This window comes from Pezoporus flaviventris, unplaced genomic scaffold, assembly GCF_033815535.1.
Source record: "Pezoporus flaviventris isolate CSIRO_AGI_PZ_B2104156 unplaced genomic scaffold, CSIRO_AGI_Pfla_v1 ptg000072l, whole genome shotgun sequence".
Lineage (NCBI taxonomy): Eukaryota > Metazoa > Chordata > Aves > Psittaciformes > Psittacidae > Pezoporus > Pezoporus flaviventris.
The window spans coordinates 2,938,441-2,965,862 of NW_026892620.1; the positions used below are offsets into that span (position 1 = coordinate 2,938,441).

Genomic DNA, 27,422 nt, shown 5'->3' on the forward strand with positions numbered 1-27,422 from the left:
TTATTACAGCTTTGCCATTATATTAATGGATGGTAAGTGTTCAGATCTGCAATGATAAGTGCTCAGTTCCTTGAGATCACAATGCGACTAAAGTTCTTAAAAAGAGGCTGCGGATCTCAGCTACTGTTCACAAAGACATTTTCCCAGAAAAAGCTATTCTTTTGAATTCATTATTTCATAATTGGTTGAAGGTGTGTACTCATGAAGGTTGAAACTTAAGTACATTAAAAACTTTAAGTTCTTGGGGTATCAGCCACACAATAAGTTGCAAATGTTCAGCTTTCCATGCCATTGCAGAATGAACCTTTGGCTAAAGCAAGCCGGTCAGTCTAAACAGGTAAGAGAGTACCAACAACACAAACGAGCACAGAAAGCTGGTGAAGCTTACAGAAAGATTTACTAATTAAAGTGAGGGAGAACTGGAAGGTTTCTAAAGGGCACAACTATATCAGAATATCAAGAGTTTAAGAATGATTCACTTGCATGTTTATAACAATGAATACCCTTTCAATGGGGTTTTGTCAATACAAGTTTTTGAAGGGAATGGCACTGTTATTGTGGAGATAGCTTTGTTTGTTGAGCACTTACATTCATCATACTACTTCTAGTACTTGAAGGTATTGCTTTAGATTACAAATGACGTAGTCTTTTCTTGGGAAGATTTTCCTTACCCCAGGGTTGCCCCAAATGAAAATTGCTTTTTTACTCCAATGTGGAAACACACAGTATCATTCTAAGACTACTATATACTATAGTAAACATTGCAAATCATCCCATTCTTCTTCCTGCTAGAGGCAATTTGGCAATTAGTTTTTGTGGAAAAAAACTGAGATACCTTCATTTTCTTTCTGCCAGTCATGATTTATGTAAACTGGCATAATTCATGCTTATTTGTGTAAATGAATGAAAAAAATTACTACTACCTTTGATGAGACTATTCGGTTATCTGGAAATCTCTGTGGAATGTATGCTTCAGTGCCTGGAGGTGGTTCACGATGCCCAACATAAATAGTTCGACTGTCCACCCAATTCTCTTCTCCAGCACACTATGGAGAAAAAAACAAAACCAGCCAACAGTTATCATGTCAGGTCACTCTGTATTTCTGCAGTAAAATGAGTTGAATTAACTAATTCCACTGAATTAACACACTGAATTAACTAATCACATCCGAACATAAATGCATACATAGCCATCAGTGCGTGACCCCTCATTCTTCTCTGTATTATCTCAGGAGCACTAAAACACATAATCTAACACAAACTGCCTTAACTGTACTGCACTTTCCCTTAAGGCAATTCGACAATATCCATGAAAATTACTGTTCTAACTTTTTAGTTTTGTAACTGAAGAAAGAAGAATTTATCAAATTAGGTATTTACTGTTTAAGGGATTGCTACTCATTTTACCACTGGTAAGTATCAGTGGTAATTACAGTGTTTGTATGTATGTATGACAAACACATCCGATTTTTAAGACTATTCAGCCATAACTTGCTATTTTATTTGCAGCAAATAAACTGTGTTCTCTGAAATACTGGCAATAACAATTTCCCCAGTCATGAACAAGCTTAGGAACCCTCAGATTGCCAGGAAAAGACCTCAGCTTGTAAACTCAGATCCCCTGCTTTTTAATAACAGCTGTGTCTGCAAGTAGAAAAAAATGTAGGTGAGCCAAAGTAAAATGTTCATATATTTGCATCATAAACCTCCACTACACCTACAGCTTGTCCAAAATTAGGACTTCTATGCTTTCAATTCACTATAAAAATGAAACAAAGCAAAAAAGCACAAATCAAATCACTGTGGAAAAGTATTTAAATAAAACTAAAATGGTCAATTTTTATGTTTTTTTTAGAAATAACAATTTAGAGACTTCTTATAGGATTCTTTCAGCAAGCCAAAATATTTTGGAAGTAAAGCAATGAAAATGCTTCCATATTGCACCTTCCTTCCATGCCAAGAACAAAATGTGGTATCTTTCACTATTTTATTGGAACACAATATATTCTACCTTGTCCGTGCACTTGAATGTACAATGGACACAAATTATTTATCAACTCTAGTGCTAAGATATACCTAGAAATGCAAGAGCGTGTGAGATATTCCGGAGTAGTAGTTTAAATTTTATGATATTTATTAATTTTTTGTTAGGAATGACATTCCAGACATAAAAGTAACACAAAGAATACTCATGATACAGTTAAGTGCCCGAGTTCAGAGACGACTGCATAAAGGGCTAATGGGAATTCAACACGGGCATCTTTGAACATTAAGAAGAAATCCCTCAGCTTCTCCTTCCCTTTACGTAGGCCCAGCCTGATAATTTATCTCTTGCATTATGAACCAATCTAAGACTGCTTGACAAGGATATTATTAGTTAAAAAAGTGGTGTTTTTTTTTTTTTTTTAATTTCACATTATAAACTGATCTTTATCTTGACTCAGTTAACAGTCCTCTGTGATACTACCTTTCAAGCTGGAAAGTACAAAAGTCAGAGCTCTGAACAGAACTGTCTTGTATTTCTACCGTTTTTTAAAGGTCTGGTGGCCCTAGAGTATTGTGTTAACACTGAGTAAATCACCTTAATGTCACAATGTGGAATTTGTATCCCTAAAGAAAGGCTGTATATAACTTACATTAAGTATGGGTATAAAATCAAAACAATCTCTTCTGTTGGCTTAGCTGAATCTGGTTTTATCATGAATAGATAAATTCACCATGAAAGTACAAAACCATATCTAACTTAACTATTTGCTAGCACAGAACATTTTTTTATTTTTCAATACATTACAAGAGATAGAAAATTAATGCACTTTACTATCCTAATTCAACAACTTCAAAACCCCAGAACATTCATATCTAAGTATAAAAAATCAGTAGGTAAGAGTAAGGCTATGTTTTTCAGTGAGGTAGAACTACACTGGAGAAAAGTGGCATGCATTATTCAGTATGACCATAAAGAAACTTACTTGCAGAAAAAGATAGGAGAAACAACATTACAAGTCAGGACGAATGCCACATAGAGAACTGAAAACACCATCTGAATGGCTGGTAATGCTAACCTACAAAAAGCCTGGCATGTTGATACAACAGTTCTTTAATGTTCAGATATAGCACATGAGAAATCACTTACAGAATGTCACCAGCGTAACTGAAAAAAAGCAATCTGATGTGGTGCCAGAACAGTGAAGTATATTCACTTTTTTTTTAAGTTTTATTACTTAAGCCCATTAAGGATATGTCCAAGAAACCATAAATAAACCTTAGCATTATCTGCTTCTATTTATAGTATAAAGCTTAATGTACTGAGACCTAGTTTCATTGGCACATCACTGAAGAAGCGTTACTTAGCTTTTATTCCTCCAAGCAGGGTCAGCAATACAAAAAGCAAAGACCAGCAAAAGACTAAGTTATCTTTACGTAACACTAAATAAAGCCAGTTGACAGGATTATACCTTAATGTATGAGTTCAAATATTTGTGAAACTTATTTTTCTGATTCAAAAATCAAACTGAAACAAGCTTGAGATTCACCTTCATGCTAGTCTGCTCATTTTTATCTACATTAAATAAAAATATAATAAAAATATTTATAAAAATAAAAATATCTGAAAAGACAAAGTGTTAGTATTCAACAGGTGACAGCAAAAGGATATGAAGATGCTAGTGGTAGCTCCTGGAAAAAGTAACTGACCTTGAAAGATTCCAAGTCTTTCCAAGTATTTTAGTAAAGACACTTGACTTATGGTTTGGAAATCAATGGAAACACTGAATGACATTTCCTGACTCTCCACTATTTTGTCCAAATAATGTAAACACAAGCACTACTAAGTTAATATTCATTAGGTACGGCTGGAAACAGCTAAAGGCCATGATGTAAGTACACTTTGTTGGACAATATTCTCTCCTGCTTTTTTGCTAAATGCTTTCTCAGAAAGCATCGTAAATGGACAGACAGAACACTCCAACCACAGATTAGACAGCACTGAATGCTCAGCATCAGCTATAGCCTTCTTCACCCGGGCTGTAACAAATTCTTTCACAGAGAAATATTTTACACTCATAGAGGCAGGGTTTGGCAAGAGCCTGGCATTTCAATAGCACACTGCTACTTGATCTCAATGAAGCAATTGGCACCATTGTTAAAATTGCACATCAAACACATAGCTGCTAGATCACCTTGAAGTTTGTGGGTAACAGAAACTGACAAGCTATTACCACTCAAAATCTACATGAAGAACTAATGGTGCACAGTGTGAAAAACTTTAGCATGCAGAATATTCTGCTCATATCTAATTGGATACGTTAAACCAGCTCTGCACAAAAAAAAAATGCCCTCTGTTTCTCATCTTCCATTCGGTGGAGAAAAACAACTGCAGTATCTCAGGAAGCTGTAATTCATTAAAGTGAAAAAAAAAGGGACTAATTTTTATTTCTTAAATCTTAAGCAAAATATCTTCTTTATCATACACTATTTATGGAACCATGAGATCATATATTCTCATCTTTGTCTTCATTTGTCAAATATACTGAGTACCTGTTCTTTTACGCTGGACTCAGTGCTATTCTGAAGGTAAATGTGCAGACATGCCCCTATACAAACAGCAGCATAGTGTGCAAATTTTACTTAACCTTTCCAAATCCAATCAAAACCACTATCCTTTTAAAGGTAGATGAGATCTATGTGTCATAAAAAGCAGAATCCCTCTAAAGAAATTGAAAAAGTAATCCACATTTACTGGGTAGCAATTACAGAAAAGATTAAGAATTTAAATAGCTCATTTTGCAAAAAGTCTCATGCATTTACATGTATTTGTGGAGATGAGGGGTGAAATTCTTATCCACTTGAGGGATCATAGTAACATTTCAAATGTCAGGCAAAATCGCTAGACCTATATAGAGCACTTAAAATCTACATTTTGTTTGCAGCATTGTATCAGCTATAGAACGAAGAGTAAATATAACTTTAAAAGCTGTTAAGGCTGTTTTGCATGTTTCCTATGAATACAGGATGGCACAGATGAAATAATTCAATCTTATAATTATTGGATAAATTCCCTACCAGGTTTTATAATCTGAAAAGGGCTACTTCAGTTTTAAGTACCATAAGCAGACAGTAAACTGTTTCATGTACCTATAAATCATATGCCACTAATTTAATTGAATACCAAAATGCAGCACTTCAGAGGCAACCACAAAAATCCCCATCAGAACAAGTCTCTCACAGAAACTCCTATGATTAGCTAACATATTTCCTGTGGGAGATGTCATTGTCATGGGATCTGTTCCCTTACGCTGCTGCAACAGAATATTTATTATTGCATTTCTTTTCTGCAAATGCATTTGGAATCCATGCATGGTGTTTTCATAAGCAATAATATCTGAAAATAAAACTCCCCCAATAAAATTGCCTACGAATCACACAATGTTGGACATAAGCATATGCAAACAGAGAAGAGAAGATAATAAACATTCTTTGACTTCATCTAGATTATTTTATTTATGAGTCTCAGGTAAGGGATGGATGTGACTAGAAGCAAAGCCAGGTATATCCTAACTACAGGACATGGTGCTAGGTCCAGAAGTAAATTTCCTTGCCAAGCCACACCTATACCATTTTGTGGAAGGTTTTCTGATCCTTCCTTCCCTCTACTGCAAGGGGCTTGTGCAAGGAGGCAGAAGGGGGAATGGCTTCATTGCAATAGACTGCATAAACGTTTGTGAATTGCTTGAAGTTGGAAAGAGGAAATGAAGAAATATGATAGAATCATGTAAAGTTCTGTAATTCACAGCAGTTAGAAAAGAAACACACAATAGTAAATATTCCAGTTTCTGTAAAATACCTAACATTTCTGTATGTCTACTTAATAAAAATTTACCTCAGCCTTCCAGCTCAGGCCTCCTTGAGCACTGCACTTAGTATAAAAGATTTCTGAAGCTATTCTAACACAGGTATATTCCAACCATGTCACATCAGTTTGTACAAGGACATTCTAATACAGCACTTTGTAGACAGTCCAATTCTCCTTTCCGATTTCCAGTTTAAAGCATCACCTTCAGCTGAATTCCACATACTTTATACTTGAATGGTTGAATCATTTGATGTCATGGATGACAAGGCCAGTGATCTGTGTTCCTCCTAAAAAAAAAGTTACAGTAATTCTTTGTTTCAAATATATAAAAAGTAACCAAGTTATTCAAGCAAGAATAAGATCTTTCTTAAGTGGTCAATTTAAACTCCAAATATTCCTGACATACTGGCCCATTAGGCATAACTATTTGTGATGCTCATGCTCTCTCTTCAAGAGAAAAAGTCTCGTTTGGTTTCACTATTTCCATGAAAAGTAGCCATAAAAGCAATACAGGTAAGTCTCCCATTCCTTTCACACATCTGACCTTCAAGCAATTTCAAGGAATCACTGGGATGATGGTAAAAAGGTAAATTTGTGAAACAGATGAATTACTGGATACTTGGAAAAATAGTTTTGCATCACTCCTTTTCCTTCCTCCCATGGTACTGAAACATTTTGCTCTTTGCTGCCAGTGGTACATGGGACACAGTGCACCTCCTTGCATGTCTCCCCAGCTCTAGTCAAGAGAATTGCTACGTGGAAATCCTTTTAAGACAGTCTCACTTGCAATTAGAAAGGCAAATGAGAAACAAACTATACTGCAAATAGAAGTGATAAGGGAAGCTAGAAGGAAAAGTGTCACTTAAGACACGTGATATTTGGCAGCCTTAGCACTTTAATTAATTACAAATCAAGTTTATATCTAAGTAGCTCCAGACCAACAGCTAAAATTAAGGTTCGTGAAGAAAATTTACAGCTTCCTTAGGTGCTAGCAAAAGCTGCAAAACAAGAGCAATTTTGCTTCTTGCAAGGCAACTAAATGCCACTAAGATTTGCATGCAGTGTCAGTCTGAGTACAAACTCAGTGTCTGTAAAGATGCTTTTAAAGAAATATTTTTAAAGAGAAAGCAGTATAGCTACTTCAGAGTACAGGGTTCTTTTACTCTTTTAGCTTTCAGGAAACAATTTTCTTTGCAATAATTCATCAAGAAACATTCTAAAAAGACAAAAATTTTGAAGTCAGAAAATTAACTGAAATTTTAGAAAAATATTATTTTTACAGATTTTAAAGAAATGGGAAGTTCAAGGCAAGCAGCAGACTGTTTTGATTAATTAAAAAATAAGTAATAAGAACACAGGTACACCATACTATTTGTTTTCATTTATATGAAGATACCAAATGATTATGAAAAACGAAGCAAAAATACCTGATGACTACCTTTTCAAAAGCACAAGTTAATGCATATGAGATGATACACATTGGGAAGGTAAGATACAACTGAATGTCATTCTGAAGTGGTGCTCTTAGAGAGGCTTCAGGTTATTTAAAAGGGAACATATTCTAAAAATACACTTTGAATTTAGAACAGTAAATTACTCTCCCATCAGCCTTCACGTGGACATGATCAGAACTGGCCAGACTGACACCACCTTCTACAAGGAGTCTAGCAAACTCATGAACCTAATACTCAGTTTATTTGCCTATCTTCTGTTCACTTGCAGAAGTGCCGCTCTTCTTCAAGCAAGCACTACACAAAACTGTATTTTTGTACTACACCCACCCTATCTGTAAGATGGTGGCAGTCTAGCCAGATTCTCAGGACAAAACCATGCTATGAGTACACCTAAATGAAAAAAAGTAAGCAGAAGAGTCAAATTTCTGGCCTGAATTCCAGAACAAGGACAATCAAAAGATACGGGCTTTCACATGCACCTTTACAGTCGGTACAGGGGCTGCCAAAATGTCTCCTCTCTGTGGCAGCTAGTTTATAAGTTGTTCAGGTGAGCTATGGACAAATAAAAATTAAAAAAAAAAAACAACAAAAACAACAAAAACACAGAAAAACCCCACAAACCAAAAAACAAAAAACTTTCACTCTGCAGTCTACAATCACACAGCTGAGCAGGACACTCTCTATTCCTACTTGCACTAGAGAAATATAATGCAGTTTTCCCACCAATGGGAAAGACAGCATCTTCCTTCTGTCACGTCTTATTTAACAGCACGTTCAAATCTATAAGACAAGTTTACTGCAAGCAGTAACTACTCACTCTCCTGATGGTCAGTTCTTGTTAGAGTTTAAAAAGATTTTCATTCCTGAGTGGATACAGAGCTAGTGAAACAATGATTCTGGCAGACAGAAGGTGGGGCTACTTTGTGGTATCATCATATGTTCTAATAAGCTTAACAACTCATAAATGCTGGTCTTGCAAGTCACTGAGTTAGTGGCCAATGTCCAAACATTGTTACATGAACTGTTCCATCCATAATAACACCGGGCTTTAGTTCTTAGGTCATGTATTTCTACTGGAGATTCACTAATTTATTGTAAACTCATTTATGGCTCTAGATAGCATCACATTTATCTATTTATACTTAGCTGATACTGAGCTACAGTCTGTTAATGAACAGGGATCTACTATTTAACACCTTTCCGGCTTTTTTTGCTACACAAAGACTAATTTAAAAAAATTAAGCTTCCCAGTGTATGTCTGCAGCTATGCCACAATTCATATTTGAGATGAGGCTGAAACCTCATCAGAAGCAAATATCCCAGTAAAAATGAGAGAGAGCAAACAATCACATGGGTGCTGCAGAAAGCAGTACAACTAATATAGATACTTAGTCTTTCATACCTATAAGGAGAAAAACTAAATCCTCAGCAAAATTAACAGGTGTCATGTTTTGACAAATTTTCAAATAAAGACCTTGGCAACTTCAGTCCCCAACTTATTCCCCCTAAGGGCAGACTGTATTGGTCTATGTTACACACAAAAGTAAGTAGGTAAGGTACAAATGACAAGCTTTCCCTGCATTACGGTCAAATTCATCAAGCCTGGAAGCCCTGGCATTTGTCAAAATGACAATATTAATAGCCAGATTTCTACTCTGAGTAATTATATTTTGCTATATACCCTGCAGTGCAACTTGCAAATTATGTCTCTCCTTTTTTCATGTAACTGGTTTTGAGAGCTATTTAAAAAGTCACATCACAATCCCAGCATACCTGTACTTCATCTTAGTTCAAAAATAACTTGCCTGTTCAGAGTAACTGATTATTTATCATTTGAAGCACCTAGCATTGTCCTTCTCCTTACTTTTACTACGCATGAGCATCAAATCTCATGTTACACAAATTTCAACACACAGACACACTCTGACATGACAAAGGACCCTAACTACAGATGGTTATGAGGTTAACGAAACATTTATTTGGAGCTATGTGAAAAAAACTTCCTTTCAACAAACTCCAAACTCCTACATAACTATAAAATAGTATTCCAGTACAGCTCTGGGACACTAAAGGAATATAAACTATTAACCTAATGCTTCTTCCACCACTCAAAGCAATGCCATATATTGAAGTACTTGAGGAAAAAGGTAATGGGCTGATTCAAGTAAGAGCTCACAAACTGTATTTTACAGTTTTACCTAATATCATACAGGTGTTGTTGACGAAATAATCTCTTCATCAGGCACTGCAGCAACAGGACAAGAGGTTTAAACTTAAACAGGGGAAGTTTAGGTTAGATACAAGGAAGAAGTTTTTTACTGTGAGGTTAATGAGGCAATGGAATAGGTTGCTCAAAGAAGTGATGAATGCTTCATCCCTGGCAGTGTTCAAGACCAGGCTGGACAGAGCCTTGGGCAATACGGTCTAGCATGAGGCATCCCTGACAATGGCAGCAGGTTGGAACTTGAGGTCCTTTTCAATCCAAACCATTCTATGATTCTATGAAATATCACATTCAATCCCCACATACAAGACTGAAGACTTTAGATTTGCCAAAAGTAGTACGCATCATGATCACAGATCTGACTGAAAATCTATCCTGATGAAACCCAGGAGTTTTAAACTTATAAAATGGCATGAAGGACATTTATTACCTTAGAGCATTCATGTCAGCAACATGAGTAAACCTACTCATGATGTATAAAAAGCTTTATGATACCAATAGCCACACATCTTAGAATCCCTTTTGTTTTCACTGCACTTGAGGAATGTGAATTCCACAAAGATTAAATATTATTTGACAATCCCTTTGATGCACTGAGCTTTTCAATATTTACTTTTACTCTGAGAACAGATTTAAGGATTTGCAACTGAACAATATTAAGTACAAAATATTTCACAACTTACTTCTGTAAACATCAAAAGGTTTATTTCAAGAACAAACACTTCTACAGTGACCAAATATTTATGAAAAGTAAACTCTAACAGTATTTGCTACTATTAGTTCCATTTTAAAAGTTATGAGATTATTATTTTACATTACAGCTATTTCCTTTGTCACATGCAGTCTCTCAAAAATGTAAGCAACATTTAAAAAAAAAAAGTTACTCTGCAAAATAAATAAAGGAAATTAAGTTGACAAGTCAGAAGCTACTGTCAGGTCTGTAACTCAACTCATTGGTAACTAAGTTCAGAGAGACTCCAATACCTAATTAATCACTGAAGAAGACAGGACAGTAGAAATCAAAGACTGACTTTCCGTTTTTACCATCTTAAATAGTCCAATAAAGACTGGGTGACATTTAAACAAAAATACCATTAAAAACTCAAGAGGGAACTTCCGATATAACAAAGGTGAGGAACACTGAAATAAAACACTCTTTTTTCCAACATATATTCAGTGACCTGTAAGGTACTAGAAATTGATCCTAGACTGGCTGACCTGAGTAGACCTTCCATGCTGCCATACTATTATGAAAAACATTAATGATAGCCAGGTAACTCATAGTAAGGTCAACACAATATACCCAACACATCTTAAGTTCCAGTATACTTAGTACAATGTCAATGACCATCTCTTGATCAAAAGCAGATAGGTACAAACTATTTTACTAACAGCTGGAGCTACTTCCCCCTTTAAAATGTAAATCACATGCTCCAGCATTCATCTATCCTACAAGCAAGGCCCTAAATAATACTATAATATATCAATATAATTATACAACATGGGGACATTTCAAAAGCTTTCGATGCTCTGTATACCTCCTGTTATTTATATACGGAAGAAGAAATGTCCATATTCCACTTTAATGCATGAAAACTGTCCTGTGTCCTTCACACAGGAATGCAAAGATTTTTAAAGAAAGATTTTTCTATCAAGTCTAGAACTATATTGTAGATTGAGATTAATACATTCTGAGCTGCAATGATTTTGGTAAATAAAGGCAATGGAGGTTATGTACCTTTGTCTGGGATGAGATGATAAGTGTAATCTCAACCCCCACATGTCTGCCATTCAGTGATAGGGAAGAGGTTAAATAGCCTTTCAATGTTGCAGTTTTCTATTCAGCAGCAAAAGCATACATAAAAACACAAGAGAAAGCACCTACCTCCAGGCTTTGATTTACTGCTGTGATTTCTTTGATGTTGGGGGGGATGGAGATGAGTAGTAACAATACAACACTCCCTAAAAAGAGCTTGTGATGGGATAGTCTCTTTTTGCCATAAAACTCTGTCTCAGGATTCAACAAACCAAAGATGTCCTCTTTTTTTCTAGACAAACTTACCCAACAGCATTAACTTACATCTTTAATGAACTGGTAAACTACTCCCTAAAGAAATGTTTTTCAGACTTCAAAGGCTGATCTGCCATCCCTTCTTTTTGTCAACAATAAACAAAGAAAAAAATATTCTAAACACATTTTCTTCTCAATGGAAGACTACAAAGGAAACCAGCATTAGACAACAGTAGCTTATAGAAGGTTGATAGTCTCCCATAGCCCACATATTGGAAACCCCTACCGTAAGTAAACTCCCAGTACAAAGCACATGCTTGCAGAAAACACCTTTATTTAGCAAACTTGTATGTATAAGCATATACGTACTTGAGGACGTTGCAGGCCCTACAGGTCATTTAAGAACCGAGTTGAGAGTATCAGGCTTGTGGACAGCCTCTGTGGCAGATTATTTTAGGAGAAAACAAAACCAAAACAAACCACCACCAACAAACAAACGATCTTTAAATAGAAGGAGGATACCTGAGAGGTGTTATTTCAACTGAGCAAATATTAGAAAACCCTTTAAACCAGAATTATCAGGATTATCTATTTAAATCTGCTGTGTATGACAGGCTAAAGAGCCTACAAATGGAATCAGCTAGGTATCAATAAAAAGGCAAAAATATTTAATATGTTTTTCCTTCGCAACGTTTTGTTGTATTTAAACTGTATAACATACTTAAGAAACTGAGTTATTACAACAGTAAAGAAAGTATTTTTAACAGATTGTTTCCTTTCTTAGTGTTACCTTTTGAAAACAGTCCAGTAGACAGATTCAGCTTTTATGCTTAATAAAACTCATCTATTCCCAGGAAACATTGTGCCCCCCATCTGTCTCTTCCCATTTGACCAGGAATTCCTGGAATTAGTCCAAGGAATAAAAAAAAACAACAGCCAAAACTGCAAATCCTCAGCTGCTGCAGAACTGAGTTAGGAAAAGCAATGAGGAATTTTGAGCTAGCTTGTCATGCTATTTTTTTTACATCTCTTTACATTTTTTTACATGCCCAGGAAATAAATGAAGTCTCCGTAACACATATTCCAAATGTTTATTCTATCACATAATTTTTCACCTTAAGCCTTTAAGAACATTGAAAGCCAAAGGCAAAACCCAAATCGAGCTAGAAATCATTGTTCTAGACTCTCCCACCCCCCCCAACAAATGCAGTAAAACAACACAGATTCTACAAATCCTACTTCAGCCATATCACAAATCCTAAATACTGACGCTTGTCTGGCTCCTGCAGAAGAGCATATAACCAGTTTCATAAAATCTGCATGCTTCCAAATGTTTTTTAGTACATGCTACACACTTCAGGACACGTATCCTACAGGGAGGATCAGCTGCCCTGCATGCAAAGAAGATGGAGCAAGATACAAAAATTATAGTGCAAAAATAAAACTTCAGGTGATAGCCCAAGGAGCATTACTGCAAACGAGAACTAATCCTTGGCAGTGCCTTGGTTGGTAGTAAAATGTCTTACTGGAGTTATTTCTGTCTCCTTGCTAATACCTTCCTTCCCCCTCCAAATCTAAGAAGACTTAATGCATAAACGAGAGAGGTAATTTCAGGAGGGGAAAGTAATTTACTTTTGCCTTCTAGAAGCAATTACTATTTCTTGGGTTTAGGAAGCTTTCTATTGGACAATTCCATGGAAATAAATTACAACTACGTTTAATGCAGAACAGAAACACAGATCCTAACTTGAATTGCTTTAGGAGGCATAGTACAAATAAAAATGGAAACACCACTTTGTCTTATAAGTAAAACAGCTATGACTAAAACCAAGGAAAGCAAAAAATATTTGGACACTTATTTTACTTTTCAGAATACAACTGCGTCTGACACCTTGCAACAGCAGCAGTGTCAGTTACCATATTCAACAACCATGCTTCTGGAAGTGAATTGCTGCTGCAAGTCTAGTGCAGGGAAAGATCATGAATCCTGTTAATTTTTTTCAAGTACACATGAGTTTTAAGGGGTCAATTACACATTGTAACTTGAACTCAAATAGAGTAAGTATTCTGATTATAAGAGATAATTACTTACTTTGTTTCTTAATGTAAGTTGATTATGGGCTTATGCAAAAGGCTATCCGGTGGCAGCTGGAACATTTTACTTTGCCTGAGCCACTGGCTGTAGTCAATAGTGCACCATGAGGAGGAAGCAGCACTGGACTTTCCTTCTAATGGTAGGTTAAGTCATGTCCACCAGTTTGGTAATGTTCTAGCTCATACAAGGAATAAGGATATTATGTGGCAAGTTCTATCACAAGTGATTTAAATGTGCTATTGCTTTAAATAAAAAGAAAGCTTATAACTCTTCAGAGATGTTTTACAGCTAATATTCAAACAGTCATGAACGAAAATTGGTGGGGTTTTTTTGGTTTTGTTTTGCTTTTTTTTTGGGGGGGGGGTAGGGTTGTTTTTTTTTTGTTTGGTGGTTTTTCTTGCCCTTTTTTTTTTTTTTTCCAGTGAGAATGGAACATCACAGAAGGAAGAAAACTGACTTCAGTTCTGAACTTCTGGAAACAAGACCTCCAGATGGTTTTGTGCGGACACTGACAGAAGCCTATTAAGCAGGTAGTGGGTTCATCTGCAGGGTAACTTTTTACATTTACAAAAAGAGTACTAAGAAAGTATAGAAACTATGCCAAAATGTATTTGCAATTAACATAAATCCTTCCAAACAAGAACTGTTAAAAGTCCTATAAGAAAAGAGGTACAGAGAACTACACTTCTAAATAATTTTAGTGTGCTATAAGCACACTTTCTGAAGAAAGGCCCAGAACAGATACTGTTTGCAAGAAACACACCTGTAGACAGCATCCTCTCTCGACTCACTGTACATTTGAAATAGAGTTAAAATATTGTCAAATATCTGTCAAAGAACACCCATGATTTCGCTTCTATATATTTTTCAACATCTTGAGTGAAAACAAAGCAAAAACTACAAAACATGAGTAAATTCCATGTTAAATCATCTGTATTAGAACCTATAGCTTCCTTCTTACATACTTTCTAAAAACACTATAAAGACTTAGCAGTAGATAAAAGCAAAGGTTTGTTCTTGTAAGGAGGAATGCTAACATTGGACCACTAACAGGTAACAAATATGAAATAATAAACTGCATGCTTTCACTTACTCTATAGAGGCACATTTGAAAGACTTTGAGATACTGTGAAAAGGCTTGCTATATCCCAAATATAAAAGTTACATTGATTTAGTGTCCCTGTAAAAACTGCAGAATTTTTTTGAAAGCTGCTTAGATTTCTATAGCAGTAATTATTCCTAAAAATCACTTTGCTGCAAATCCCTAAATTCTAAACCAGTTGATTTTGATATTAAAAACATCTGAATTTTGAGTACTTGTGAAATAACTGTTTCACTCATTAAATATTAAACAATAAAAATATCATGTCTCTACAACAGTGTTACATATGTCTAACAGATGAAGATGCTTGCTTCAGATGTACTGAAAGTACACAGAGGTTACAATCATATTCGCTGTTTTCCCTTTTGGTGCATGGCAGAAAAAAAAACATAGTATCACCCTCAGAGAGAACTCCTCTGCATTTGCTCAGGGAGTTGAAATAGGATGAACTTTAGAAGAAAGAGTTTTCTCTTCATGTCTGTACACAATGCGATGTAGCCAGTGGAGACAGAAGGGACAAGGTATCATGAAGCAACTCATGCTAAAAACTAGTATTATCTAACAGATACCCATCCCTTCCAATTAATGCTCAGGCAAGTTATTTTCCCTCCCCTTCTTATCATTTTAAATTATATATAGATAACTGTTTTCACCTTAATACTAGCAGATTTAATACCAGGAACAATTATATTCTAAATTACTCTTTGAAACAGGGGAAAGTTGGTGATGTGAGGTTAAATAAAGCTGATCAAGAAGTTCCTTCAGGAAACTTAAATTGTAAAAAAAACCAAATTGGTTTTCAGAAAACCGGATAAATGGTCCAGAAAGTCCAAATTTGTACTTTGTGGCCAGCTGTCCATTAAAATTAACACTTCCTGGGAGACTCTCCCATCACTAGTTTTACTCTCAAGTTAATAAAATCAGTATCAATATTGCTGATCATGTGACAAAAGGACATTTTATGGTTTTGTTTGGATTTTGTTTGTTTGGAGTTCTTTTAAGCAAAATTAGTTACTTCATCACACAGAAAACCCAAAATCAAGCATACAGAAACAGAAGGAGAAAATATAAAATTGAATATCTGGCATGACAAACCAAGTTTATTAGCTTAGCAGACTGAAGTAGTTTCAAGGGCAAAATTACTTTATATCAAAGCCTGAAACTATTTCACTGTTGAAAAAATTTTGGGTATTAAGAATATAAACAGGTTATCTTAAAAATGAACAAGTATTATGAAGACTGATTTTAACCTTTGAGGTGTTTAAATCTCATGTCATAATACATTAACACAGAACATGCCTAAAGATTACTTGGATCTGGATTTAAAGACGGCATGTGAATTTTACTGGTGTCATAACTGTGATGCTCCTTGCTTTAGGTTATCCATTATATGGAATGTACACTGCCTCAGCAGCCTGTGGTTCCATGGCATGAAAGCTTCTTTGTTTCTTTAAATGTAATTGGTATAAGGTAATCTTATTCTCAGACGCTATCTTTGTTTAAATGTTGGAAAGAGTACAATAAAAAGCCAGATTTCTTACAATGTAGATACCAGAGCATGAAAGAAATTAGCATGCCAGTTTCATTCTTAATGATATATAAACCTGTTCACTCTTAATGTTTCCATTTTAATGTTATAAACTTGAGGTAAGCATTTATAAATCCTTTTATGCTTTGTTTACACATCTGCACAGATATGAAACTGGACAGATGGTAAAGGATTTTCTTCAAATGTAATGCTAGCTGGAAACCTTATGGGTAAAACACAAAACAAAATTCTATCTGCTCATAAATATTTTGGTTTCAAGATGAAACTGAGCATTTTTCCCCTTTGAATCCCTGACAGTAATATACACCTCCTTACTGACATCTCCACCCTGCTGTAGAAAAAAAAAAGAACCACATACACAATTAAAAAAAAACCACTAAAAAGACCCACAAAAAAAAAAAAAAACACAATTTTTTTTAAAAGGAACAAAAACCAAAACAAACCCAAAGCCCAACACAAAAATCCCAGTCAAAACCAAACAAACATTTGCACTGGGAATGCAGTTTTGTGGAAGGAATACTGCAAAAGGCAATCTTCTTTTGCTGTTCTGGGCTTCTGAAGATATAGATATTTTCCTGTGCTATAGAGAATAAATTTTTCCCCTCCCACCTTGTACACAGATGTATTTATTACTTAGAAAAAAAAAAAAACAAAAACCAAAGAAAGCCTCCACACAAAGAAAGAAACCAGACACATTTTGTAGAAACAAAGTATGTTTACCATATATTTTAAAATAATTTTCATGTTGAGCAAAAGTCATACAATGTTTGAAATCACAAAGCAGCTAATGAAAGTAGCCATTTTCCAAGGCAGCCCTAAATTTGCCAAAATTAATATTTCTAGTCCCTGATAAAACTTCTATCTATAGGACCGTTGCTATTACTGGTGTAATTATGTTAAAACTGAGTTAGTGTACAGTTACACAGAATAGCCAAAATATTGCTACCCTCCATTAGTCTCTTAAACTTCTGTTAGCATTTTCAGTTCTACGCTTTCTCAGTACGACAGATCAGTTCACACCACTGAATCAGTTAAACTACCAATATTGTAAAGGGTAACAGAACAACACGGTCCCCTCTCAGCATCTGAAAAAGGCAATGCCAATACTAGATGTTGCACTGATTTCATCACTGTTTCACATGGTAAACCTGGAAAAGAAAAAAAAAACTCAGTACCTACCACTCTTGGAAAGTCTTCTCCTTTAAGCAGAATCACAGTTAAGTCCACTTAATTTCATTTAGGTTTTTAACACATTTAACTGCATTCATGGCTTTTAAAAACTTATTTACACTAGATCTTGGATTACCTTTGTCTTTTGCACTGGTACTTCAAATTGTCATAAGCTAATGAGCTCCCTAAGTTGAAGTGTGAAATTCTTCTGATATTGTATTTTACATTAAAGTACAGTACATCTAACTGCGGATAGCATCTCTAATCATCTTGAAAAAATTTTACATCTCTCCTATTTCATGTAGAGCCAATATTTTAGCCAGCTTTCTGGTTTGGTCTCTTCAATATTAGTTAAGTAGTTCCGGCATCTCTGAAATAATCACACAATAGAAGATCTAAGAACACTCTTATTCTTTTGAAATCTCTCCAAAAAGGCTATTCCTCTTTTATTGCTAGCTTGTCATTATTGGTTGGTGCCATTTCCTTAAAAAATAAGTAACGCTAAAACCTATTGATTTGAGAAGTTCCACTCCAAGGACCTCACATTAAATTCAGCTAAATGATGAAATTTATTGGATTGTCCCATCACCTTACTTCAAAAATTCTCTAGGCTACAGAACAAGGCTAGGCTAAGAAAAGAAATCACCTTGGTGATTCATTAGAATAACTAAATAAATGAGAAGGCCCATATTAAATGCTTTCCTGCAAGTCACAAAAATCTATTAATTTCATTATATTTTCTGATGCTACTGTACTGAAATAAGAGAACACATCACAGCTTTTGCAAGTGAGCTCCAATTACAACCTTTACTTCCAATGATGCAAATAAGATCAACCTAAAGTTACATGAATCTGGTTTAAAGAAATTATTGCTACTTGTTCAAGCCCCCAAAAGGAAAAATTGACTAGCAGATGTCCATTCTGGGACATTTTAAAACTCATAGCCTCTCCACTTTACTTTCCCTGCTCAAGTCCTCTAGAAATGTTCAAGCTTTCTCTTTAAACATCCCCAGATGGATATTCATAGAATAGAATCACAGAATCAGCTAGGTTGGAAAAGACCTTTAAGACAATCAAGCCCAACCGTTCCCCCAACAGTACCAAGGCCACCACTAAACCATGTCACTGAGGGCCTCATCTACATGGCTTGTGAACACTTCAGAGACAGTGATTCCACCACTTCCCTGGGAAGCCTGTCCAATACCTGACAACCCTTTTGGGGAAGACATTGCTCCTAATATCCAGTCTGAACCTCCCCTGGCGCAGCTTCAGGCTGTTTCCTCTTGTCCTGTCATTTGTTCTTTGGAAGAAGAGACCAGACACCAGACCACATCAACTTTCTCCCGTCATTACTTTTCTCTCCATGGCAGATGATCACTCCTAACTGTAGCAATCTTCATTTAAACATGGCATGAACAAACAAATGATAGAGGAGTAAATGATTTGTCAGTGTGCCTAACCTTATCTGTACTGATGGAAAGCAATCTGCATCTCAGATTTCTGGGTTTAATTCTTTTTATGTCTATGAATAGATTCCTCCTTCCCTCAACAGTTAAACGACTATTAAGTCTGAAACAGCAAAGGAGGAAATTTAATTCGTAACTGAAAATTTCTACAGTGTAGTAACTGACTTTCATATAAATGATGACACTATAGAAAGAGCGATGTTTTTCTCTGGCAGGTTTTGCCACCATCCCATGCAAATTACCCTCTACGTGTATGACATGTCGTTTGCCTTATAGTTACAAGCACACAAGCCCACGTCCTCTATTTCAAGACACATGCGGTGCTACTTTATTGTGTACAGACTATTTTTGAAATAGTGAATGTAAAAGAGTTTTCCCACCCCTTCGTTCTATGTTATAGCAAACAAAATAAAAATGCTTTGTTAAAGGACTGTGTTGGCTTTTTCTTCTTGGGAAAGCAAAGGACTTGGAATTAGTAATCGCGTATTAAGAGATTAAAGACAACAATGTACCAACTGTTACATGTAATAAGACTTACTTGATGGAACAAACAAGACATTTACTGGTATTAGTGCATAAATCCATAACAAATATTTGCAAAAGGAGAAAAAGCCATCTGTTTATCTGCAAAACCAAAATCTCAACTACTGCAGGTTTATTCTAGGTATCAGAAAGGAAAACTTTCAAATCAGATCATCACATCAAATATAGTGCTACACACTGTCAAGTTAGAAAAAAAATAAACATCAGGGGTTTACGTTTCCTGTACAGTTTCATTCCTACTTGTATTCAAAGCAACATGATCTAAGCAACTGTGGTGGGAATTATTCAGGATTATTCTAGAAGAAAAAGCTTTTATTAATAGAAATGCTTCCTCTTTCATGAAGAAAAAGTAAGCCATAGCATAAGCTGTTAAGTCACCCATACATAATACAATAAGCAGCATCCTCTTACGCAACGTGTCACTTGTTCAATCTTTAATATAGTTAAAATTACCACAACCTAGATAGAGGAAAAGGGAAATAAAACATATAACAGAATCTGGACAGAAAAAAGTTTCTTTTGTAAGACAGATGAAAAGATCTCTAAACATTACTTGTAGTTTCATCTCTGCGTTTTTGTTCTCTCAAGGCTTCATCGCATGAGATCTTTTTCCCCCTGAAGAGTACCAGCATTTTAATAAAATCCTTCTCTGCTTTTCCACTGTTTATATTACTCACTTCAGTTACTAAAAGTTTCTTTCTGTTGTCCTTGAAAGCATTTTTCCACATCCATACTGACAAAAGGCTTCCATCAGAAAGTCAGTCACACACTGTGTTCTTGCAACTAAGAGGGCTCATCCTGTTCTTTGCTGATATGCAGCTCTAACAAAAGACCAAAAAATATGACCATAAGAACATTTGTACCTTGAGAAACTTCCAACTAAAGAATAGAGTAAGTCAACACAAGAAAGCAGCCTTTAGGATATCATTCAATAAAGAGTAACAGAACCATGAGCTAGGTCCAAGATCAGACAGGCAGCAAGACCACACACTGCACTGTAGTAGGATGTGTTATTTTTCTATCAGTCGTCCCGTCCCCTCCTCAAATGATTAAGAGTGCTGCGTGAACTGTTCTGTGTGCATGGTTTTTTTCCTGTTCCACAAAGAGGCTCTCAAGTCTGTTTTATTTTATTCTGAACCAGAGCAAGAAGAGAAATACAACCTATAGTCCTGTACTTGACTACTACAGCAAATCAAATGAAATCCAAACTAAAAAAAAACAAATGGCTTTTTTTGTGGATAACTGCCTGATAATGAAAGTCTGGAAACTATGGTGTGTTGGGTGGACACTCAGCATGACAAGCACACAAACTAGTCAGCAAAACAAAGGCTGCATCTATACGATGGACTAAACAGGGCTAGGGTCTGGGCAAATTGAGGGTCATCCACACCATGACTCACATATTATTATAACTATGGAAATGTTTGACAGAGTAGTGGTAAATTTTGATGACAACATAAAACTAGGCACTGAAAGAGGACTGGGTTATTGTGTTAGAATACCTTGAAAACTTTTTTTATAGGAGAAAAGAAAAAAAAAAAAGATGTAAAATTTAATCATACAGAGTACAAGCTGAAGCACTTTTAAGGACTAACAGCAGGCTTGTGGCTATAAACTGGCAGTTCAGCTGGGAGAGTGCCAGAGGATGAGATGCTGCATGTAGAGAAAGTACTGTTCTGACATCATTATACAAGGCATAGGTGGGATGTAGAAAACATTTGTGATTCTGGTCCTCCTAATTCGATAAAGGTCAGGTCAAACTAAATCAGGCACACAGCAGGACTGTATCAATAATCAGAGATCCTTTTCATGAGAAGAAACTAACAAATCTTGGACTAGGAAAACCTAGGCTTCTAGGAAATTTAAGTGGGGAAAAAAGGTCTGGTCATCCTCTAAAATAGATTGGAACAAGAAGGAATCAGTATTAAGTAACAGTAAAACTCTGGTTTATGAACAAATGCATATAAATTGCCTGTAAAGTTTGATTGGAAATTAAAAGGCTCCCAAACAAAGAAGTGAACCTTGGGTTGTTTGTGAGGTTCTTCTGGTGAAAGAGGTGATCAAAAACCTCTTTGCAACAGGGGAAAAAAGTTCTAACAATTCTTAAACTTGATCTTGATAAATTGATGATAAAAATGCCTGCAAGATTAACAAACAAATGCTGGCTATCTGAAAGAATAAAAGCCAAGAGACATCTAGGCGGGCAGGAGAGCGAGGTACTGCTAATCATTCACTTGCAGGCACATGCCCTCTCAGTGAGGTGCTAAGCCACCACCAATCAGCATATTTTTTTCTACTGAGAAATGTTAAGCTCCTAAAATATTTTTTCATTACAGAAACACAGTCACTTGAAATAACACAGCTTAGGAAAATCACCTGACACACATCAGTTTTACTGCAAAATTTCTACCAAACCTAAGATCTCAAATTGCCCATATAGTTTATTTTTAAATTGTTTTTCCATTCCAGAAGACTTTTTGCTGACAAACATGACCAGACAAATGACTACACCTATACATTGGTATTTATTGGATATAGCTACTATGCAGTCAACAGAACTGGCAATAAATAAGAACCGAAAAATAATGCAGTCCTCAAACAAATGGATGAAGCTTAGACTTTGCTTATTTCAATTACTCAAGCCTAGCAGGCTGTAGCCTCAAAGATGAAGATCAGTACACTTAGATTCTCAAAACCATCTCAACACTAAATAGCAGCACAGCATTTTCCAGTTGCTGTGGAATAGCTCTGGATACCAAGAAAAAACATCAAAATACATTAATTGCACATTTCCAGAATGTTCTAGCTTTTGAGCTGCAGAACAATAACTACAGTTATTAAAATATCAGTAAGGATAACCAGTAAGGATACTCCACTGTGATGAGGGCCACCATAGCTAAATTTAACATTTTCATAGAAATTATTTTTAAGTTCCTGGACTAGTGACAGTATTCAACCGAACAATAATGCCCAGGGTTAAAAACAAGGGCAAGTGACATGGCCAGCTTTTGCTTAAATAAAACCTCATCCATAAGGTACCAGTGTATTCCTGCCCAAGAAAACAGTGCCCGAGACTGGGAGTATCCCCACAGTATCATATGGGGATGATGTATGATGTCAGAAGTCTCACAAACATCTTCCTGTAATCATACTTACATTGTAATTACATTAGTTTTGCAATACGCTTTCTACAGAGCATTTTCACGACTAAAAAAGTGATGAACTGGAATCACCCTGAGAACACTCACCACTGTAAGGCAATCTGTTTTTCCATCTCCAATTTTCCGTAAGAGCATGCATAGCCTGCAATACAGATAAATGAAGCAACTTATGTTCTTAATCTGTATGATCAAATCAACATTGTGTCATGGAGTCAGTACAGACAAAGTGCTCCTGCTTCTGCCTACACAGCTGCTGCCCCAAGATACAGATAAGGAACAAGAGGCACAAGGGCAATTCCACAGAAGTTTTTTCTGCCTCAGAAGGTGATGGTGCCTCCTGTAGGAGACATTTTGTGTGTGCTGTAGTCACTGGATTTTCTAAGTATAGCAGGTTATTCTGGTGAAGGAAACCAGAGCAAAAAACTGCATACCTAAATTTGCTAAGCTATAGCTAATGGAAAGCTACCTACTTCAGCCTTGAAAAGACCTGTAGGCAACATTTTGGGGGGTTGTCATATCCAGATTCAACACATTCAGTCTCCAGCAAGTCTCCATTATAATAATGGCCTACCTGTAAGTAAGAAGTATAACCAGTGTGCTTGCAATAAATAGCTGGCTTTAACAATATTTAATTCACTGGGCACCAAAACCTGGTTTATCCAGTGGTTGTAGGCAAAGATAGCTGAAGGTTTGGCACTCCTTACACTTTTAGCAGTTACCAAGTGTGATACTAACAGTATTAGAGCTAGGCATCCTTGATGGCTCCCCCTGGGTACAGTGAGCTACATACTGCAAAAATTGAACTGTGTTCAATGGTGAAAGGGAAACAGCTATCGGGTCATAGGAAGTGGGTGGACAAAATGGCCAGATTAAGAAATGTGGACTTACACCAAAGAATTACCCATGAGGTTGACTGCACACCCTCTCTGCAAAGTGGCTGTGTCAGAACTTGCCTTGAAGTGGAAATAAGGCTTTAAACTATATCTTAAATTTGCACATGAATACATGCATGTAAACGATTCAAAACTCAGGCACAATACCAGTGTGTATGATGATGAGAACTGGGAAAACAGAGCACACAAAGTTTACAGAGGACACAGCAATAAATACAAAAATTATCTTTAAAAATTTCCACAAAAGCTTACCTATTACTCAACTGGGACAAATTTTACAGAATGCTACCTCTTTTGATTAGCACTGCTAAGCACTTCTCAGACATGACTATACACCAGAGATAGCCATCAGAGAGAAGAATTTCACTCTTCTGAATAAGAAGAAATAGATGTGACGATCAAATCAAACTTCAACAAAATATATTCTGAACAAAGAAAATAGGTTAGCATTGGCATGGGAACAAAACCACATCATTTGTAGAATGAGACAAAGTTAATGTCAGGGAAGAGAATCATCTCCAGAGATAAGTGTTCTCTGAGTATGTGTATCAGTAGGCCCAGTAGTCTCATTTTCTATGCAATTCCTGAACACGTCCAGGCAACAGTAATATCTGTGAGACAGAACTGTATTACTGAACTCCAGAAGCAAAAAGAGGCTGGAATGAAGAGAAAAAAATGCCAAAGGAAAGGAGGGGTCATGAAAGGAGAAACAGAAAATAGGTAGAAGTCCTTTAAGAAGCAGTGTTTCTTCCTATTTGAATCTGGCATACTTAATGTCTCTAAAAAAACTCTTGGTAAATATGATGCCACATCAAAAGGATAATTGTCACACAAAACAATTAGAGAAGCAATTCTATTCCTCACAGAAATCCGTTTAAGAAAGATGTGCTCTACTAGCAAATATGCAACTGACACTCAAGTAATATACACATGAAGTATTTAAATCATATCCTATAACACTTACAAAGCTATCCATCATTTTCCAAGGACTGGTTTTGTTTTTTTTGTGACAGTAAATATACAGCTACATTTCCACCACAACTGAAGAGATTTTCCTTTTATAAGCATTGCCACAAATACTGCAATTCACTTGCACTGCTTCTGTATCTTGATTTTGAAAAGCAGCCTTAGAAGTTACCTCAAAATAATACGAACCCACATTCTTTCCACACATTAGATGAGGAAATAGTGATGACTTCACCTTTGAGAGGATATTCTCTAACTGTGAAATAATAATCCTTTTATGAACCACACAATTCTCCAGGTAATTTCCACTGCACTGGGCATGAAGTCATACAAACCAATTATAATACAGCCACAAACTGACAGAATCATTACATCTTATTCCATGTTGGAAAAAAGTAAGAACAGTCTAAACCCTGTCCTTACAGGAAGATACGAGTTTAAAACTCAACTGTTCAATGCATTTAATCAATGCCTTAAGGTAAGGAAAAAATGCCAAGCATGAAGAAAGCAAAAACTGATTAAAACCTGCTTCTCAGAAAGTATATTAATCTTCCCCTCTCATACACTGTTCTTTCTGTTCAGATAATAATTAAGTAGCACACATCATTTTAGCCAGTGACCCCCATTACACAGCATTAGCTGCTTTAACAATATTTAAGTAGGAAAAAGGATTAAGTTGTTTAATGTGTAAATGGTAAACCACACACACACACAAAAAGATAAATGGAAAAGAAGCAATCTAGTGGTCAAGTTTTAGTATAGTGTCAGTCTTCACAAAACAAATAATAGGATTTCTGAATGTTTAAACAGACATTTTAGCATTTCAAAGAGATGAGAAATTATCACGGGTTGATTTCATGAAGCATTTTGCCTAGAGATAAGAATGGTGCACACACAAACTGCAAATGAAGCCAAATGTTTTTACCTTTAAATAAATTATTTCCAGCAGTCACAGTCCCTAAAGGCAAACCTGTTCCAGCCCTCTGCAATCTTAACCCTGTCATAGCCAATTTTCATACAAATTCTTGCACAAACTAACAAAAATCTTCCTTAATAAAGGAAGATTTTCTTAAATTCTAACAGCTTGTGTATGTGCCAAGGAAGAACAGGTCAGAGAAAAGAAGAGGAAGGGCTCAGTTAAACAAGGACTGAAATGGAGAAAATTACATCAGAGGAGGAAGTGAAACAAAGAGATTAGTTGAAAAATATGTGAACAGAAAAAAAATTGAGAATTTCCAAGCTGGTTCTGAAATCCAAGGAAACTAACCAACCCCATTTCAAAACTCACAGGACTCTGTTAGATTACAGAATTACAAACTGTTAGTGGCCTTCCCATTCTGCTCAAAAAAGAATGAATATACGAGTGAAGAAAAAAGCTTAATGCACACAATTTTTTTTTTCTTTGGTGTGAATCATCTTGAGATGCATCTTCACCTGGAGAATGAAGTTCCTGATCCACTGTCTGTCATGAAAAATCATGGCAGTCAGGTGAAGTTCCCGATGACTGGAAAAAGGGAAATATAACCCCCATTTTCAAGAAGGGGAAAATGGATGACCCAGGGAATTACAGACCAGTCAGTCTCACCTCTGTGCCTGGCAAAATCTTGGAGCAGATTCTCCTGGAAGGCATGCTAAGGCATGATGAAAATCAACAAGGTGCTTGGTGACAGCCAGCAGGGCTTCACTAAGGGGAAATCCTGCCTGACCAATTTGGTGGCCTTCTATGATGGGGCTACAGAACTGATGGACAGGGGTAGAGCAGTGGATGCCATCTACCTGGACTTGTGCAAAGTGTTCGACACTGTCCCACACGACATCCTTGTCTCTAAATTGGAGCGACATCAATTTGATGGATGGGCCACTTGGTGGATAAAGAACTGGCTGGATGACCGCACACAAAGAGTTGTGGTCAATGGCTCAATGTCCAGCTAGAGACCAGTAACGAATGGTGTCCCTCAGGGATCCGTGCTGGGACCGGTCTTGTTCAACACCTTTGTCGCTGACATGGCCAGTGGGATTGAGTGCGCCCTCAGCAAGTTTGCCGATGACACCAAGCTGTGTGGTTCGGCTGATACCCTGGAGGGAAGGAATGCTATCCAGAGGGACCTTGACACGCTTGTGAGGTGGGCTGATGCCAACCTCATGAAGTTTAACCATGACAAGTGCAAGGTCCTACACCTGGGTCGGAGCAATCCCAGGCACAGCTACAGGTTGGGCAGAAAAGAGATTCAGAGCAGCCCTGCGGAGAAGGACTTGGGAGTGTTGGTTGATGAGAAAATGAACATGAGCCGGCTTCAGTGTGAGCTCGCAGCCCAGAAAGCCAACTGTATCCTGGGCTGCATCAAAAGGAGCGTGACCAGCAGGTCAAAGGAGGTGATCCTGCCCCCCTACTCTGCTCTTGTGAGACCTCACCTGGAGTATTGTGTGCAGTTCTGGTGTCCTCAACATAAGAAGGACATGGAACTGTTGGAACAAGTCCAGAGAAGGGCCACGAGGATGATCAGGGGACTGGAGCACCTCCTGTATGAAGACAGGCTGAGGAAGTTGGGGCTGTTCAGCCTGGAGAAGAGAAGGCTGCGTGGAAACCTCATAGCAGCCTTCCAGTATCTGAAGGGGGCCTACAAGGATGCTGGGGAGGGACTCTTCATTAGGGACTGTAGTGATAGGACAAGGGGTAACGGGCTAAAACTTAAACAGGGGAAGTTTAGACTGGATATAAGGAGGAAGTTCTTTACTGTGATGGTGGTGAGGCACTAGAATGGGTTACCCAGGGAAGCTGTGAATGCTCCATCCCTGGCAGTGTTCAAGGCCAGGTTCGACAGAGCTTTGGGTGACATGGTTTAGTGTAAGGTGTTCCTGCCCATCGCAGGGAGTTTGGAACTTGATGATCTTAAGGTCCTTTCCAACCCTAACTATTCTATGATTCTAAAAGTTTTG

The 27,422-nt window shown here is 36.7% G+C and overlaps 1 protein-coding gene across 11 annotated transcripts in view; it reads right to left on the reverse strand.

Annotated features, from left to right (window-relative positions):
* ATP11A (ATPase phospholipid transporting 11A) overlaps positions 1-27,422 on the reverse strand; it is a 111,129-nt gene that overhangs the window by 53,181 nt on the left and 30,526 nt on the right. For all 11 annotated transcript variants that reach the window (XR_009746821.1, XR_009746819.1, XR_009746820.1 and 8 more), the window contains exon 2: positions 924-1,046. Coding sequence is in view for 8 of the 11 variants with exons in the window: in XM_061472737.1 (XP_061328721.1) it covers positions 924-1,046 (123 nt within the window). In the remaining 3 variants the exon portion in view is untranslated. The remainder of the gene's footprint in view (positions 1-923; positions 1,047-27,422) is intronic.